General features: G+C 34.9%; 1 protein-coding gene across 1 annotated transcript; it reads left to right on the top strand.

Moving 5' to 3' along the window:
• The first annotated feature begins 10,168 nt into the window (after positions 1–10,168).
• Positions 10,169–16,964, top strand: LOC121407473 (trafficking protein particle complex subunit 2-like protein). The gene is made up of 4 exons (XM_041598560.1): positions 10,169–10,237; positions 14,476–14,736; positions 15,291–15,370; positions 16,088–16,964. Exons 1-4 carry the CDS (start codon positions 10,205–10,207, stop codon positions 16,128–16,130), a joined length of 417 nt encoding a protein of 138 aa, XP_041454494.1. The 5' UTR covers positions 10,169–10,204; the 3' UTR covers positions 16,131–16,964.
• The last annotated feature ends 346 nt before the right edge of the window (positions 16,965–17,310 follow it).

The following is a 17,310-nucleotide window of genomic DNA, read 5'->3' as shown; positions in this document are numbered from 1 at the left end:
CCTCCCCCCCTCTCGCTCTCTCTAGCACTTTCTCAAGACCCGCAGCTCTCACATGAGCAGCACTTACATTCATACATGTATTATTTCCCCAGTATAGAACCCTTGTCTATAACCATTATCAACACATTTCAAAAGGCCTTTATTTCAAAATGCATTTCTAAAACCATTCTAGCCATATTTATCTCATTGCACTCAGGAAACCAACTTTATCATAGTGTAGCACTGAGCTGTATTGTGCTATTCATGACTCTCTTCTTAAGCCTTAAGTGCAGATTACCAGCAGGGATTGCCCCACCCCTTTTGGATTAGATAACCTTTTGATCCACTTAATCTCGATTTTAAAATAGTCACAGAATTGATATTGCTCCCCATTCCAATAACAGAAAAAAATCATTATTTTCTGAATGAAATAACCACAAAAAGACAATCCATTTTGTTGAGATGACAAGAGACGACAAGTGACAATGGTGAGCATCGTATCAAAAGCGCAAAAGTTTACCAGTATGGCAGTTGATAACTTTTTTGTCTGGAGAGCATTTTTTGAGTTCTGGTATAAAATACAATTTCAATAATAAATGGTTGGATGCAATTATTAAAGGTCCAAGTCCACCCCAGGAAAATGCTGACTTGAATGAATAGAGAAAAATCAAACTAGCATAGTGCTGAAAATTTCATCAAAATCGGATGTAGAATAAGTTATGACATTTTAAAGTTTCACTTATTTTTCACAAAACAGAGATATGCAAAACTATTTTTTTTTCTTTCAATGTGATACATGTATATGCACAACTAGGTGACTCAGGCAATGATATCCATCACTATTTCTCACTGTTTTTTTTTATTGTTTGAATTATACAATATTTCATTTTTTATAGATTTGACAATAAGGACCAACTTGACTAAACCATATAGTACTAAACAATGCTAATGTGTTCAGGAAGGAATAAATTGTTGTATTACTTGACAATGAGGAGAAAATTAGAATATTTCATATAATAAAATACAAAACAAATAGTGAGTGGATGACATCATACTTCTCCTCATTTGCATACTAGCCAGGATGTGCATATAACTGTTTTATGAAATTAAGCGAAACTTTAAATTGTCATCTTATTTTACATCTGATTTTGATGAAATTTTCAGTGTTATACTTGTTGGATTTTGCTCTTTTTATTCAAATCAACATTTTGTTGGGGTGGACTTGCCCTTTAAGTGTTTATCACATGCCACAATCCGGTTTTTTAACAAAGTTAAATTAAACTTCAGGCTTGCTTGAAATTATATTTCACCACAACTTTTGAACCTTTGCATTTCTCATCTGCAATTGTGTTATCACAAAGGCAGCGGAGCTCGAATCTTGTGGACCAAAGTAAACATGGTGAAGACTTGCAGGGATCTATCTCACCACCCTCGTTGCTCACTTATGAAATAAAATTAAAGTTTGCACTTATATTCTTCACTCCACCTTGAAAAAATGACCCATCAATCCTCCATGAAAAAAATTAGTATCAAACCTGTCTAATGAGACTTGTGTGAGCAGCGAGTTGGATGCCTGTTTTTCTTCATTTTAAGAAAAAATCGCATGCAAGAGGAACTGGAAGATGAATTCGCGAATGGGGTTATTTTTTCAAGATAACGGACAATATTGAATTGATCTAGAGATCCTATTCCTATTTATCCTTGACTAGTTCAAAAACAAACTCATAAACATGATAAATTTTTATTCAATTTTACTTATCTTATCAAGTGAAAGAAGGCAACGGGGGATGGTTACCCAATCCCGACATGCCCGAAGTCCAGGCTAGCCACACAAATGTAACCTCATTTATACTTTATTTAGTTTACCGACTTGGGTCAACGATTGCCTCCGCTGCTAAAGGCAGTAAAGCATCTCAACTCGGCAGCCAAGCCAAGCACATGAACATGAAGCAAAGCAGCAGAGCTCCGTTATGATTCAGAAACTACCGACACTGCACTGCCACTGCTGTGCCTGTGCTTTTTTTTTTTTATTGAATCCTACCCCACAGCCATCCATACCTCCCAAAAATGTCAGTCATTGTCAGTTATCAATCACTCTCACTCAGTCTCATTTCGCATATTGAATCGTCGTGCTGCTACATTTCTTCAAGAAAACATCAAACAACAGCCATGACAGCCAAAAGCCTATAACTTATAAGTAAAACACAGACGCGCAACGCGGCGTTGGAACCGCTATGCATTTGTTGGCATGCAGGCACAACACAATGGCTTTTGTTTTGACTCAGTTGAGAATGAGACTCTCCTCTCTCGCCCGACACTGCCAAAAAAAAGAAAAAGATCTCTCTGTCTGCTTTGATTTTCACCCATTTCTTTATCTGGAAGTCCCTACGTTAAAACTTGAAGAAACAGACCATAAGCCTGACGTTCACATTCCAATGGACCATCTTACCTCCCAAACTCTAGCTTGGTGGGATTTCCGAAGACGAAGTCAGCGTTCCTGATCCTCCATCCAACCAGAATTAGAAAATGGCGACGAAGATCCGCAAATCGGCAACTCGAAGATAAAAATAAAAATATTCCAAAAAAAACCTTGGCTTTTAAATACATAATACATCTCTGATCATTTTAAAAACCATTTTAACTATTCATTTATTTATCCATATTAATGCCGCATACATGTATGGCATTTAATATATTATTTCAATAGGTCAGTGAGTGAGGTCTCCATGCACAAGATGCATGCATGATGATGATGGATTGCATGCACTCGTACTCGAGCACATGTTGAGGACAATCAAATACGCGCATTATGGCATATAAACACACACAAAAACGTAAGTCCCCCGGAAGTCCCCCAAATCAAATTGCTGTAACTTTTGAACGGAATTATTTTGAGATATGATTTTCCGCAGGTGGTTTTCTACACTCATTAAGCAACTCCTGGGGGAAAATGAGATTGATCGGTTGAGTTATGCATGAGTAATTAAAGATTGAATTACAATGACCATTTTTGAAAGTCACAAGTCAAAGTCTTTTTTCAGATTGTGCCCCGGATTGTCCAAATACAAAGTTGAGCAAAGTTGTTTTTAGGTGAATTATGTGGTGTTATGCTGTTTTACTATCCATCATTTATCTACTCCACACACAAATTTGATATTGTATGTTCATGGTTGAGTGAGCACATGCATCAGGGGCCGCGGATTAAAGGAGAATGAAACCATTGGAACAAGATAGCTTGTGTGAAAACAGAAAAATCAAAGAAACAGATCAACAAAAGTTTGAGAAAAATCGGACAAATAATGAGAAAGTTATGAGCATTTGAATATTGCGATCACTAATGCAATGGAGATAGCAAATTGGCAATGCGACAAAGATGTGTGATGTCACTTGTGAACAACTCTCCCCATTACTTTAGTATATATTTCACTAGAATTGCCTCTTTTATCACATCTATCCATAAATCATGTGTTCTGTCTACATGAGGGCATGTAATGCATATTTTTTAAGAATACATCATGGATAAAGAGTTTGTATCATAAGAAAAAGCAAAAAGAGACATTTTGAGGGTATTTTATAGTCCACCAAAGGGAAAGTTGTTCATCAGTGACATCACACATCCTTGTCGCATTGCCAATGTGAGGATCTCCATAGCATTAGTGATTGCAATATTCAAATGCTCATAACTTTCTCATTATTTGTCCGATTTTTCTCAAACTTTCTTTATTCTTATTCTTTGATTTTTCTGTTTCTACACAAGCCTATTTGTTCCAAAGGTTTCATTCCCCTTTAACTCCGGGGAGGGAGGGGGCTATGGGGCTTTTTTTCCAAAAGCATGTACAATAACGTAAAAATAACCATAATGATTTTTGCATGGTCAGCTAGCCCCCCTCAACTTTTGGCTCAGCCCCCCCCCCCCCACTTTGACCGTTCTGCGGCCGTTGTATTGTGACGTGTATATAGGCCCTATCTCTCAGTGGATATGATATACACAGATTATACACTTCTATGATAGTGTGGATCCTTTGTTGTCGGTCCATTTATTGATTGGTTATTTATTTATGTATATCTCATTATTCATTTCAACAATATAGGATTCAGCAGGGGAGGGTCCGAGAGGGGCCTGCCCCCCGCCCCCATATCGGAGCAAAGAAAAGAAAAAGGGGGAATTAAGGAAAAGGGGGTGGAAAAAACAGAGGGTGAAAAGGTAAGACGAGTTGAAAAGGTCCGGGAAGCCCGGAAAATGATAAAATTTAATGTAAAATTTTCGCTCGGGCTTGCATATTGCATATTGTAAAAATCTTGCTTACTGATATGGGGCTTAATATTTTTTGCAGTCAATATAAAAAAGAAATTCAGCTCGGACATCAAGCTTTTATTATTTTGTTTGATTTACGAATTGATTTTTATAATCGTGTATTGAACGGTCAACAAATATGCCTTTTCAGTTCTGATCGATATTGTCCAAAAAAATGAGATAGCGCTGCGCGCTCGCATTCGATATGTACCTCTTTATCAATAATAGGCCCTATACTATTTGAAATCCCCTTGTCATCGACTAGTTCATTAAAAAAAATCGGCTCGCGATTCGCGCTCGCATTCCCATGCATTGCTAAAAATATATTAATGCATGTATTCATTCATAATTTCAAAAGTGCCTTCCAAACTTTCAGGCCTTATATATCAACAGGCACTCTCATTAGGCTTGAATTAGATCAATAAATAAGATACAATTTTTATGAATTCCTTATAATTAAATCGACGTCATCTCCCGCTTATCAGAAAAAGGAATAGTTTAGTCATGAATAAAGAATAGTATTTTCCAAATTTCATCTTTCTTCATTTCTCAACTTTGCCTTCTATTATCATCTTCGATAGGACATTACCCTTGGCAATAAACATGCCAATGAAGTGGTCAATGATGACCTCACACAGCACACTCACCTGTGATACTCACTATAAATTCTCTGAATTCCGGGTACCTCCCCCCCCCCTCTCTCTCTCTCTCCCTCTCTTAGTACATCCACCATCACTAAAGTTTTCTACTTTAGTGAACACGTGTTTTGAGAAAGTCGTCAATTACTATACTTTTGTGGACTTCCACCATCTCATTTAAATGGAGAAAATTCATCCATTCTACTTCATAATCAAGTTTACTACCCCTTTTCTCCGTCATGTCACCAAGAGAAAAATCCAAAATACCGCTTGTGCTATCCAAGTTAGTTTTTGTGATAATATCTGTGTGATTTTGTGTATAATATACTTTTGATAGATTCAATGATATAAAATTTAGAAAATAATATATATTTTCAGCATTTTCTTAATTCTTCTCACTTTCTCTGGGAGGTTCATGCCCGAGTTCATGCCCCAAGCAGTGGGAATTCATTTTTTTAAAAAGTTAGAAAACGGGGGGAGGGATAGAAAGAGGGGGAATCTTAGTGGAAAAGAGTATATAGGCCTATATTTTTTTTTAATCATAATTTGATGAAACATAATTTACACAGGGCCTATATGTGTTCCGGGACTCATATCGATCCTCCAGCTCGGTATATAGCTCGGAACCTCGGATAGTCCAGTATAGACGATCTCATATATAGGCCATGCAAGACCTGGAAAAGTTGTAAAGTACAAGGGTTTCTTTTGTTGATTCGTGTTCTAGATTGGTAATGAAGTAAATTCAGCTTGGTTGCCACCTTGGCAACCTTGAGCATTTTTTTAATTAGCCTAATTAGCATAATCATCTAATTATGTATGATAATATGTAATATGCTACTTCTCTTAAACCAGAAAGATTAAGAATATATTCTAAGAGGTCCTTTGACGAGTGTGTGTGTGTGTATTTGAGTTTTGTCAGACGTGTATCAATCAGATATGATTATTTACGTCTGGGACCGACCTTTAACGTCACCATCCGAAAGACGTGACCAGGGCTCGAACCTCGAACCTCTGCATCAATTTGTAACTTCCCCACAGCTTGGATTACTGGCGCACGCCACAACGCCCAGTTGTGGAATCGAGGAATCGATTCATAACAATAACTAATAATACAAAAGTTAATAATAAAAAATATATATAACAATAATTTGTTATATAAATTATATTTTATTTTGTATATGAAGTGAAGTTGTCAATAAAAACTACTCATTAAAAATTAAAATATTTAAGTTATGTAATAATGTAATCAACCTACATAGCATAATGACTAAGTGTAATATATACGTTTTTGTGGATGTCTATCCAGAAAATGCCCCAAAACTTAGAAAATGAAACCCTCTTATGGTTTTCTATATAGCGAGGAATTCATTAATGACATTATTTTTCCATTTTAACCAATGTAATCGCTGTTATTACCACGAGTAACCTAATGCACTAATTAACATAAATGTGTGTAATAATTAAAAATATATATTTCTTTGTCATTTCATATAGAGAATGCCCGAAAACATGCAGCTATATCCTATGGTTTTCTATGGCAAAGAATTCGTTTATGACATTATTTTTCAATTTTAACCAATGCAGTCACTGTAATTAGCATAATTAGCATAACTAACATAATGCACTAATAACATGTATATATTTATTTGTCAAAGCATACAACAGCCTGAAAATATATATCTTCTTCTGTTTTTCGATGTTGAGGAATTCATTAATGACAGTAATTTTCCCTAATTTAAGCAATGAAAATGTCTTAATTGGAATAATTAGCATAATTAATGCACTAATTAACATAATGTGCAATATATGGCCTATATATATATACACACATATATATGTATATTCTTTGCCGTTTCACATCGAGAATGCCCGAAAACAACATTACTACATACGAGGAATTCATTCATGACATTATTTTTTCCTATTTACCAATGTAATTTTCGTAATTGGCATAATTAGCATGATATAATTAACACACGTGCAATACATATTCCTTGGTCATTTTATATTGAGAATGCCTGAAAACATAAATGATTTCATTTTTTCTGTAATTGTATGTGACTGTTATACATTTTCTGTTTCTGTTTCTGTTTGTGGTAACTCCCGTAGGAACTCGGCAGGACAGCATTTTTTTTGCTGGTAAACGCCAAGCTGGTATATAACCAATTACCTTGGAAACATTTTACGTCTAGATTAATCAGTCATAGTGGCTGACGTAATAGACGACAGATATCACTCTTAGGCCTTTTTATCAAAGTGGAGACAATGGCAGAGTTGGGATTCGAACTCACAACCTCGCGATTATGAGTCCAATGCTCTAACCACTGGACCACACGACCACACGGCCATCACTCACATAATTATATAGGCCTTGTTAGGCCGGCCGTCGGTTTTGTCGGGTGTGATTTTTCAATAAAGAATAAATCTAATCTAATCTATCTAAATAATACATCTATCCTACGGTATTATAATGATGAAGAATTCTTTTGTGACATTATTTTTCTCGTTTTAATTAGCGTAATTAGCATAATGTGCTAATTAACATAATATATATATGAGCAAAATAATTACATATAAATATATATTCCTTTTTTCATTTTATATCAAGAATGCCCGAAAACATTTATAATACAGCTATTTCATAGTACGACGAGAAATTAATTAATGACATTATATTTTGCTGTTAACATTGTTAAAGTTGTAATTAGCGTAATTAGCATAATGAGCTATTTAAAGTGGAACGCCTCTGGCAGTCTCACCTGCATTACGCGATTTGACTTTGAAAACAGCTATTTAATAAATATTCACTATAAAACATTCATAATTATGATGTCCATTGACCCAAAATGGCCTTTGTACCATGATGTGTGCAAAACAATCCTTCATCCTAGATTACCTTATGTTTCATGAACTAGATCCATAAACTTTTTGAGTTAGGATGCCAAGTTTACAAATACCCCTAACTTTCATGATCATGTAGATCCATAAACTTTCAAAGTTATGATGACAACTCCACAAATACCCACAACATGGCCAAAGTTCCGGCATTGAAGCTAAGCGGCATTTTACCTTGGTCATGTGGCCTGCAACTCAGGCAGAATGTTCAGTAGTAGCTCTATTACCCTATTTGAGTTTCGTGAACTAGGTTCATACACTTTTTAAGTTATGGCGACATTTCAAAAACTTAACCTTGGTTAAGATTTCGATATTGATTCCCCCAACAAGGTCCATTGGCCCTAAATGACCTTTAAGTCATGTGACCTAAAACTAAGGCAGGATGCATGTTTAGTATTACTTGATTACCTTTATATCCCATTTTCATGAACCATATAGGCCTAGGTTCATATACTTTCGTATGTTGTTATGAAGACAATGCAAAAATTAACCTTGGTTTATAAGATTTCAATGTTGACGACGACGCCGCCACCGCCGTCAGAAAAGCGGCGCCTATATTATATAGTCTCGCTCAGTGCACTATGCAGGCGAGACAATAATACAGGGATAACTACAGTGACAAAGATTGTGTACACCATTGAATAGCTGTATTTTTTCATGTTTTCACTCTCGATATAAACTAACAAAGGAATATAATTATACTTAGTATATTGCACATAGATGTTAATTAGTGCACCGTGTGCTAGTTATTCTAATTAAGGCATTGACATTGGTTAAAATGGAAAATTACTGTCCATTGAATTCATCAACATAATTGAAAACATTAGAAGATGTAGACAATACTTTGACATAGAAATGTATTCGCAAACGGTTAATTAACGCATTCAGCTAATTACGCTAACATAACATTGATTAAAAGGAAAAATAATGTCACAAAAGAATTCCTCATCATAGAAAAAGATAGAAATCTGAATTATTTATGTTTTCCGGCATTCTATACTGCACATATATATTAATTAGCGCATTATGCTAATTATGCTAATTACGACAATTAAGCACATTGGTAAAAAAGCAACAAAAAAATGTCAAAAATGAATTCCTCGCTATAGAATACCATAGGATAGCTGTATTATTTATGTTTTCAGGTCAAAATGACAGAGGAATATTTAAATTCGCGCATTACGCTAATTGTATTAATTCAATAAGTACGATGATTGCATCCGATTCGGTATAAAAAGGGAAAAATAATGTCATAAATGAATTCCTCGTTAGAGAAAATCATGGGATACATTGTAGCTGTATTATTCATGTTTTGGGGCATTCTCGATATAAAATAACAAAGAAATATATATTTATATATATTGCTCATATATGTTAATTAGCGCAGAATGCTAATTACGCTAATTAATTACACCAATAGCGTTGCTTAAAGGGAATGTCACAAAAGAATTCCTCATCGTAGAAAACCGGCACAAGATATAGCTGTATAGTTTATGTTTTCAGTCGTTCTCAATATAGAATGACAAAGGAATATATATATTGCAGATAATTAATTTTTTTTTATGTTTTTATGTTTTTTATTAGCGCATCATGCTAATTATAAAGGAAAAAAATAATGTCATAAATGAATTCCTCGCCATAGAACACCATAGGATAGCTGTATTTGTTTTCGGGCATTCTCGATATGAAATGACAGAGAAATATATATTTTAATATAAATTACACACATATATGTTGATTAGTGCATTATGCTAATTATGCTAATTATGCTAATTACAGTGATTATTAAAATTTAAAAATAATGTAATAAATGAATTCCTCGCGGCTATATAGAAAACCATAAGGAGGGTAAGGTACTTGCATTTTCTGGACTATGTATATATTACAATTAGCTCATATGCTAATCTGATTACAATAATTGCATAACTTAAACATTCAAGTTGTTGCTATGAATTGATTCCTCGTCGCAGGACCTCTTAGAAAAATGATATCAATTATGCTTTCAATCTTTCTGGTAGAGAGAAGTAGCATATCCTAATATGCTAATATTTATGCTAATTAGGCTACTAAATGAATAAAATTGCTCAAGGTTGCTGAGGTGCACTGGCAACCAAGCTGAATTTACTTCATTACCCATCTAACAGTTAAAACACGAATCAACAAAAAAAAACCTTGTACTTAACAATTTTCCAGGTATGAAAAATTCTTGGACTACCGGTACTTATGTTGTCCTCCTCCTATATAGCTATAGCTACATGTATCCGAGGCTAGGCTAGGCCGAGCTGAGATCGAGAGTGAGTGTAAATTCCATAGCTAGATGGTTAATTCAAGAGCTCGACCGCTCATGGGATTTGACCTATAGTATACCTAGGCTTCAGTTCCGCGGAGAAAATCGAAAATGGCTGTCTGTGTTGCTGTCATAGCTAAAGAGGTAAGTCGTTAGTCGATGCCGTTAATTATGCCGTTAATTATTTGAATATGCGTAGTTTTAATAGAAAAGAAAAAAATTACAATATAAAACCCGGTATAAAAAGTCAAAGTATAACGTTAGAGTGAACGTTGACGATCGAGACATACCGTACTCACCTCTTTGATTCCAGCGTGTGCAATTTCCAATACACGCAATTGAATAGCTGGTGTCACGATTCCTTGATATTATCAATTTGAATTGCACATTGGTGAAATCACCGACTACCGGTACTCAGTCTACAGCTAGCTGTACGATTGTTAGTAGGACCCCGACCCCGCCCCCATCGCATGAACCTGGGGCCGATTGCACGAAAGGGTCTTTCCAAGGACCGTCTTGAGAAAAATCAAGTTAAAAGGAACAAAAACAGTGACTTTCCTCGGCTGTCCCGCAAATTCACGTCCCTGTTTTATCTGTTCTTAAGGAAAACTATGGTAGTGGGTCGTATTACCGAAACTTGAAACTTTCACCCCCGAGATTTCTACTTTCCTTCTGAAAGATCTCTACCTAAATCATGTACATGGGATAAAACTTCATTTCCTACATTTCTACACTCTCGTTATTTTTGAAGAAGAATTCATTAAAAAAATGAGAAAAATATCATGAATAGACGAAAGAGACTTGCCCGATGTTTACGTCGCCATCTTGTTTTCTATTGTTCTTCGCCAACGTTACCTGACGCAAGCGTCTGTAATGTTGGCGAAGAATATTTTGTTCCATCTTCCTTTATTTCTTGTATTTATTTTCTGACCCTTTCTCTTTCTCTCTGTGTTCATTTTTTTTCTTTCCCTCTTTATTAAATATCCGTTTTTATTTGCTTCCTTCTCCATTCCTCTTCCTTTTTCTTTTCATTCTTTCTCTCTTTCCATTATTTTCTCATTCTCTCCTCCCTTCATTCCTCCCTCTCTTTCCTCCTTTCTTTCATTCTGTTTTATTTTTCCCTTCTAATTCTTCCCCTTATTCTTTCTTTTCCTTCCTTCCTTCCTGTTTTTCTTTCTTTGTTTCTTTCTTTCAAAGAATGAAGGAAACCATTGTATATCCTTCTATCCTTCCTGCTTGCCTTTTTTGTTCCATCTTTCTTTATTTCCTGTATTTCTTTTCTGACCCTTTCTCTTTTTGTGTTCATTTTCTTTCTTTCCTTTCTCTTATTTTCCTTCTTTATTAAATATCCATTTTCTTTCATTCTTTCTTTCCTCCCTTTTTCTTTCTTTTTTCCTATCTCTCCTTTATTTTGTCTTTGAGCTTCACACATTTGTTCATCTTCCCTTTCTTTTTCTTATAATTATTTCAAAGAATGATGGTTTCCAAACATTTTGTTTTCTCTTTTCTTTCATCCTTTATTCTAACTTTCTTTTATTTTTTCCCCTTCATTTTTCTTTCTTCTCAATTCATCTCTTTTCTTTTTCTTTCTCTCCTTCATTCTTTCGTTCACCCTCCCTTCAAATTCTTCAGTTTTCTTCACAAGTCTAACACTGTGTAGCCTTCTTTGTTTGTTGATTGTCCCATATTTCATTTTGTGAATTCTGGTCACCCTGATATAGACTAATCTATCTACTCTATAGTCAATATAAACTATCTATTGTATTACTATAACTCTAAAATCATGAAAATTAATAGAAAGTGGATCATATTCATAATCAGCCTAAAACATGTAAGATTGTCTCTAAGGCGAGCACATAATATGCCCGCCTGTATCAAGGAAAATGGAGTTAGGTCTATTGGTCAAGCTAGAAAATAAGGTTGCGACTTCATTGACCTTCTGACCTCAAAATCAATAGATAGATCCATGACCATGCTACTCATACTAGTCATTCATGTACACACCAAATTATATGAGCATGGGCCCTAGGTCAAGTTTAAAGGACAAGTTCATGTACGGATGTACCCAACAAAGAAATGATTTGAATAAAAAGAGAAAAAAATCCAACAAGCGTAACACTGAAAATTACATCAAAATCAGATGTAAAATAAGAAAGTTATGAATATGACATTTAAAAAAAATTTCGTTTAGACCTAATTTCACTGAACAGTATGTACATGCACATCCTGGTCGGTATGCAAATGAGACTGAGGACATCACCCACTCATTATTTCTTTTGTAAATATTCTATTTTTCTCATTGTCAAGTGAAACAACAATTAATTCCTATATGGAATTAGCATTGTTTAATACTATATGGTTCAGTCAAGTTGGTCCTTATTGTCAAATCTGTAAAATGAAATATTGTACAATTCGAACAAAAAACAAGAAATATGTCTGGTGAGTGAGGTAAATCATCGATTGTTTGATTTGCATGTCACTGAGTTGTGCGTATCTCTGTTTTGTGAAAAATATTATGTTACAAGCTTATCTTTCTTATTTTACATCGGATACAATGAAATTTTTGGTGTTATGCTAGTTTGATTTTTTTTTCTATTTATTGAAATCAACATTTTCTGGGGTGGACTTAACCTTTAAACTGAAGTTATCAGGTTTACAAGGAATTTAGAAGGGTAAGATCTAAGATGAAAGCATTTCACTGTGACGTTGACCTTTGAAATCAAAATCAATAGGCTTCCTGGGATCCATGCTAGTATCATACACACCAAATTATATGAGCATAGGTTAAGTTAAACCAGGAAACTAAAGTTACCACGTTTACAAGGACTTATTTATTTATTTTTATTTCGTTTTATTTATACAGGGTAGCCCCATCAGTAGTCTTGTACTGTTTTCCAGGGGGCCCTGGAGGGTAAGATGAAAGCATGTCACTGTGACCTTGATCTTTGACCTTTTGACCTCAAAATCAGTAGGCTTCCTGGGAACCATGCTAGTGTCATACACACCAAATTATATGAGCCTAGGTTAAGTCAAACAAGGAAAACAAGTTATTGTGTTTGCAAGGATCAGAAGGGTAAGATGAAAGCATATCTCCTTGACCTTTGACCTCAAATTCAATAGGCTTCCTGGGATCCATGCTAGAAGCATACACACCAAATATATGAGCCTAGGTTAAGTTAAACTGAAGTTATCGCGTTTACAAGGAAAAGTTAATGAACGGATAGACAGACAGATAATTACCGAGTTTAATGCCATAATACGTCCTGTAGGACGGGCGTATAAAAAAATATTTTCTATGATGTATATTTATACATTAGATGTTTTCTTAAAAATTCATAGAGCTTCTCTTTCTTTATATAGAACACATTTCTTGTAGAAAATTTTATGACAATGATGTATTTCCATAGAATTGAGGTTGATCGGATCAATTGTAACTCTTTGTAAGACGAGACCCTTGGCCCTGTTTTACAAAGAGTTACATGTATGATTGATCCAATCAACCACAACTATTGAATTGAATTTATTTTCATACTTCACAAGATAACAAAATAACATAATACAAGAAATACATTTGATTACATAGAAAATACAAAGATAATGGCAGTAAATGAAGTGAAATATGAAGGAACCTGCATAAAAAGCAGAGCTTGTAATGTCTGCAGGTTCCTTAAAGTAATTATGAAGTTCGTAAGGAGATCGGACAATAAAGAAAAATCAGACTACAAAGGAAAAGCCAAAGATTAGCGCAAAATCAGGGGGTAAAGAATTAGAGGAAAAGTGGACAATGTGAAATATAGGAGAGGGATGAGCGAAGAATGAAAAAATTCCAAAACTATACCACAGTATACCTTTAAAAAGGTACAAATCAAATACATTATATATATTCAGCCAGTGCATCTTAACGGTGTCCATAACTGGACAAAAGAAATGATTTCAGTTTACATTTAAACATACTTCGGGATAAACAGCTATTTATTTCGTTTGGAAGATTATTCCAAAGCCTTGGTCCTTTGAATACAATTGTTCTTTGAGCAACTATGGAAAGCCATCAACATCAAAAATATTTATTCAAAATATTTTCTAGATATGATGTATACTCATACATTGTTTTCTTGAAAATTTAGTGTGCTTCTCTTTCTTTACAAAGGACATTACAAAAATTTCCTGAAGAAAAAATTATGACGTTGATGGATTTCCATACAGGTGAGGTTGATCAGGTCAATCGTAACCCTTTGTAAGACGGGGCCCTGGTCTCCAATCAATTATCCTTCTGTACCTTTCTGGTTACAGAAGTTTATGTGCATGTCAACTTTCCTTCAGTGGGAATCTATTCAATGGATAATAATAGTTACAAGTTTTTATGACTTTTTTCCTTTCTGTAGAATTATCCACTCTACATACGTACGATTCCAACAGAGAATGAGCTGAAATTTCATTATACTGTCCATACATGTCTAGATGTGATAGAAGAAAAGGTATCCTCAGTGGGGAAGAGCAGCACTGACTTGAGAGAGCTCTACCTTGGGCTTCTTTATCCCACAGAAGACTACAAGGTTTATGGCTATGTCACCAACACAAAAGTCAAGTTTGTTATTGTGGTGGAATCCTCAAACACGCAGATGAGGGATAATGAAATCAGGAATGTAAGTTGGAAGATATGAATCGTGATCTCATCTCGTAATGTTCGAGATATTGTTTAGTCACGTTGCCTAAAACAAATCTTTTTCAGACCATAAATCTGTTTTTACTTTAAAGTGGTATAACTTATTTTGCCTATATAAAAAAATGTTCTGGTCCTGAAAATGCTTTGACTACTTAAGGTGAATATTTGACTCTTGGAAGGTAAACTTTTGCAAGTTTACCTGTATTTAACTTTTATATAATTTAGATTTTGTTAAACTTTCATGCTAAGGAGTAGTTGCTGGAAAATGCTATGGTCAATATTCTGAAGTCCACCATGCAGTGCAGTCGCATTAAGATCTGATTGGTACAAGGTGCTAATCGCATCTCAGTGCAATCGCATGGTAGTCCATTTTTCCTTCCAAATTATGACTAGTATTTCATGCTTTGCTTTGGTCATATTCAGTAAACAAACAAATTGTGTTTTTAGTTTTGACAACATTCTTAAAACAAATCGAGTACATGTAATTTTGCTGTTGCACTTCACACAATCTATTTCCATATCTTCTGCCTGCAGATGTTCAAGACGTTACACAATGCTTACGTTGACATGCTTTGCAATCCATTTTACACTCCAGGAGAAAATGTCAAATCAAGGTACAGTAGAAAAAAGTAATATTAGCATTAGTCAGTAGTGGTAGTGATGGTGGTATAGGTGACTGGTGACTCTGGCTAAGTCATATCTCTCCAAACCACAGAAGTCTATTGGACTTATGCAAAATTTGACTGAGAAGAAAATGTTTTGCTTATTATGATCTGAAATAATACGTTGTGTTGGGCTATTAATTCATCTATGGTTCTAAGGCTTACTTAGGGTATACTGTATATTGTTATCAATCATATATTACCTATGTCCTATTATTACAGTTACCATTTACAACCTCACAATAAAAAAAATAATGCTGAAGCAAATTTGTTTTACCCTAATACTCCAGGGGGAGGGTGGGGGCATAAATTTTGTGATAAATCCACCGCACAAAATTTGTTGACCATGCCGCTCACTGACTTTGTTTACTATCATGTCTTGCATACAATCTGATAACAAATTTGCGACGACCAGGGAATATGGTTATGTAACTGCATGTCAGACCCCCCCCCCCCCCCGATAATGACAAGAATAAAAATACCCCAGGGCTTTAGTTAAGGACTATCGGGGTTAATTTCACTGATATTACCTTGATTGAGTTGATTCCCTTACATGCACATGACAGCTTTGCATAAATTATGTATGATTAGTTAGAATAAAAGATGATTGAGTCAGTGCTAAGCGATTGTTGATTTTGGAGATTCCTCTTTATTATTTTTCGTTATCAGGGCATTTGACAGCACAGTTAACCAGATGATGATACAGGACTGAAGTGTGTGTTGATCAGAAAGCAGAAACACCCATGGTGACTACATCTTGTCCAGCAAGAAGCTTGAACATTGATGATGCCAATGATATCCTCTCGTTGCTTGAGAAATCAGAGGAGAACCATAGACACCTCAAAGACTTGAGGAATATTCGTGGAGGCTCCAAGAATCCAAGTTGGAGCACCTGCATATTTATTTTATACTTGGAAGTTATCTACTGGTTCTACAACTTCTACTTCTTCCCTTTCCATGACTGAAGTGCTTCAGCCACATCAGTGACCCAAACAGAAATGCAAACAACATGGCACTTCGGGACAGGAATGAAGTTGACTGAACCAAACTATACTCAAAAGCTGGGTTTGTGAAGGCCACATTTTGCGTAATCAAGTGTACAAATTATACGGAAGAAAGATTCTTCAGTGGCCTCATGACTTTGAAATCCTGGCCTACACCCCATCCCTGTTCGTGTGTTTCGTAATATTCAAATGTGATGATACAAGTTGTGCAATGCTTAGTTTTATGATGAAAGAGGCATTACATGAACATGACTGTTTCGTGAAGAGGTCTATGAAGTTATGAAGGACTTCATAAATGACTGAACAATTTTCTTGCCATTTTGATAAATTGATGACAGTTTTTTTCTGCTAATCTCTTTTAATTTATGGCAAGTAGTGTAGAGAATAACAATATTACTTAAGGACGTTCCACAGTTGTGTTTGTGTACATCATGATCTATGCATATTTTATGCTACGTGCATTGACGTCATAATGGATGAATAGGTGATTAATGAGCTATAGGTACTACTATGTATCAACTGATTTTTCACATGATCTACATGATCTACAATATGAATGTATTCTCCATCATTAGTGTACAATTCTGAACTATACTGTAAAATTTGATGAAACTTAAATGAGTTTTGACTTACTAAATAAAGGTAAACTTCAACGTAGTGATAACATGGGTTTTAAGGATGTCAAATTCTATTCTAACTTAGAATAGAAAAGAGTTATGATTTTTTTAATGTTTATGTGTCCATTCCTAGTTCTTTCCATTTCTATATGAGATCTTACTGTTCTTCTAGGGGAATGATTGTATGCATCTCAACCAATTTTTCTCCTTTATATCAGATTGCTTAAAGACCCCGACCGGACCCCAAAAGGAAATTGACAAATTATATACC

The sequence above is a fragment of the Lytechinus variegatus genome, chromosome 2 (genome assembly GCF_018143015.1).
Source record: "Lytechinus variegatus isolate NC3 chromosome 2, Lvar_3.0, whole genome shotgun sequence".
Taxonomy (NCBI): Eukaryota; Metazoa; Echinodermata; class Echinoidea; order Temnopleuroida; family Toxopneustidae; genus Lytechinus; species Lytechinus variegatus.
This window is presented reverse-complemented; position numbering and strand designations above follow the sequence as displayed.

What these genes read in the sequence shown, in the direction of transcription:
- LOC121407473 (XM_041598560.1), top strand. Translation starts at nt 10,205, where the DNA reads ATGGCTGTCTGTGTTGCTGTCATAGCTAAAGAG. An exon ending in GGGATAATGAAATCAGGAAT is followed by an intron (nt 14,737 to 15,290) that starts GTAAGTTGGAAG and finishes TTCTGCCTGCAG; the next exon opens with ATGTTCAAGACGTTACACAA. An exon ending in GGAGAAAATGTCAAATCAAG is followed by an intron (nt 15,371 to 16,087) that starts GTACAGTAGAAA and finishes TTTCGTTATCAG; the next exon opens with GGCATTTGACAGCACAGTTA.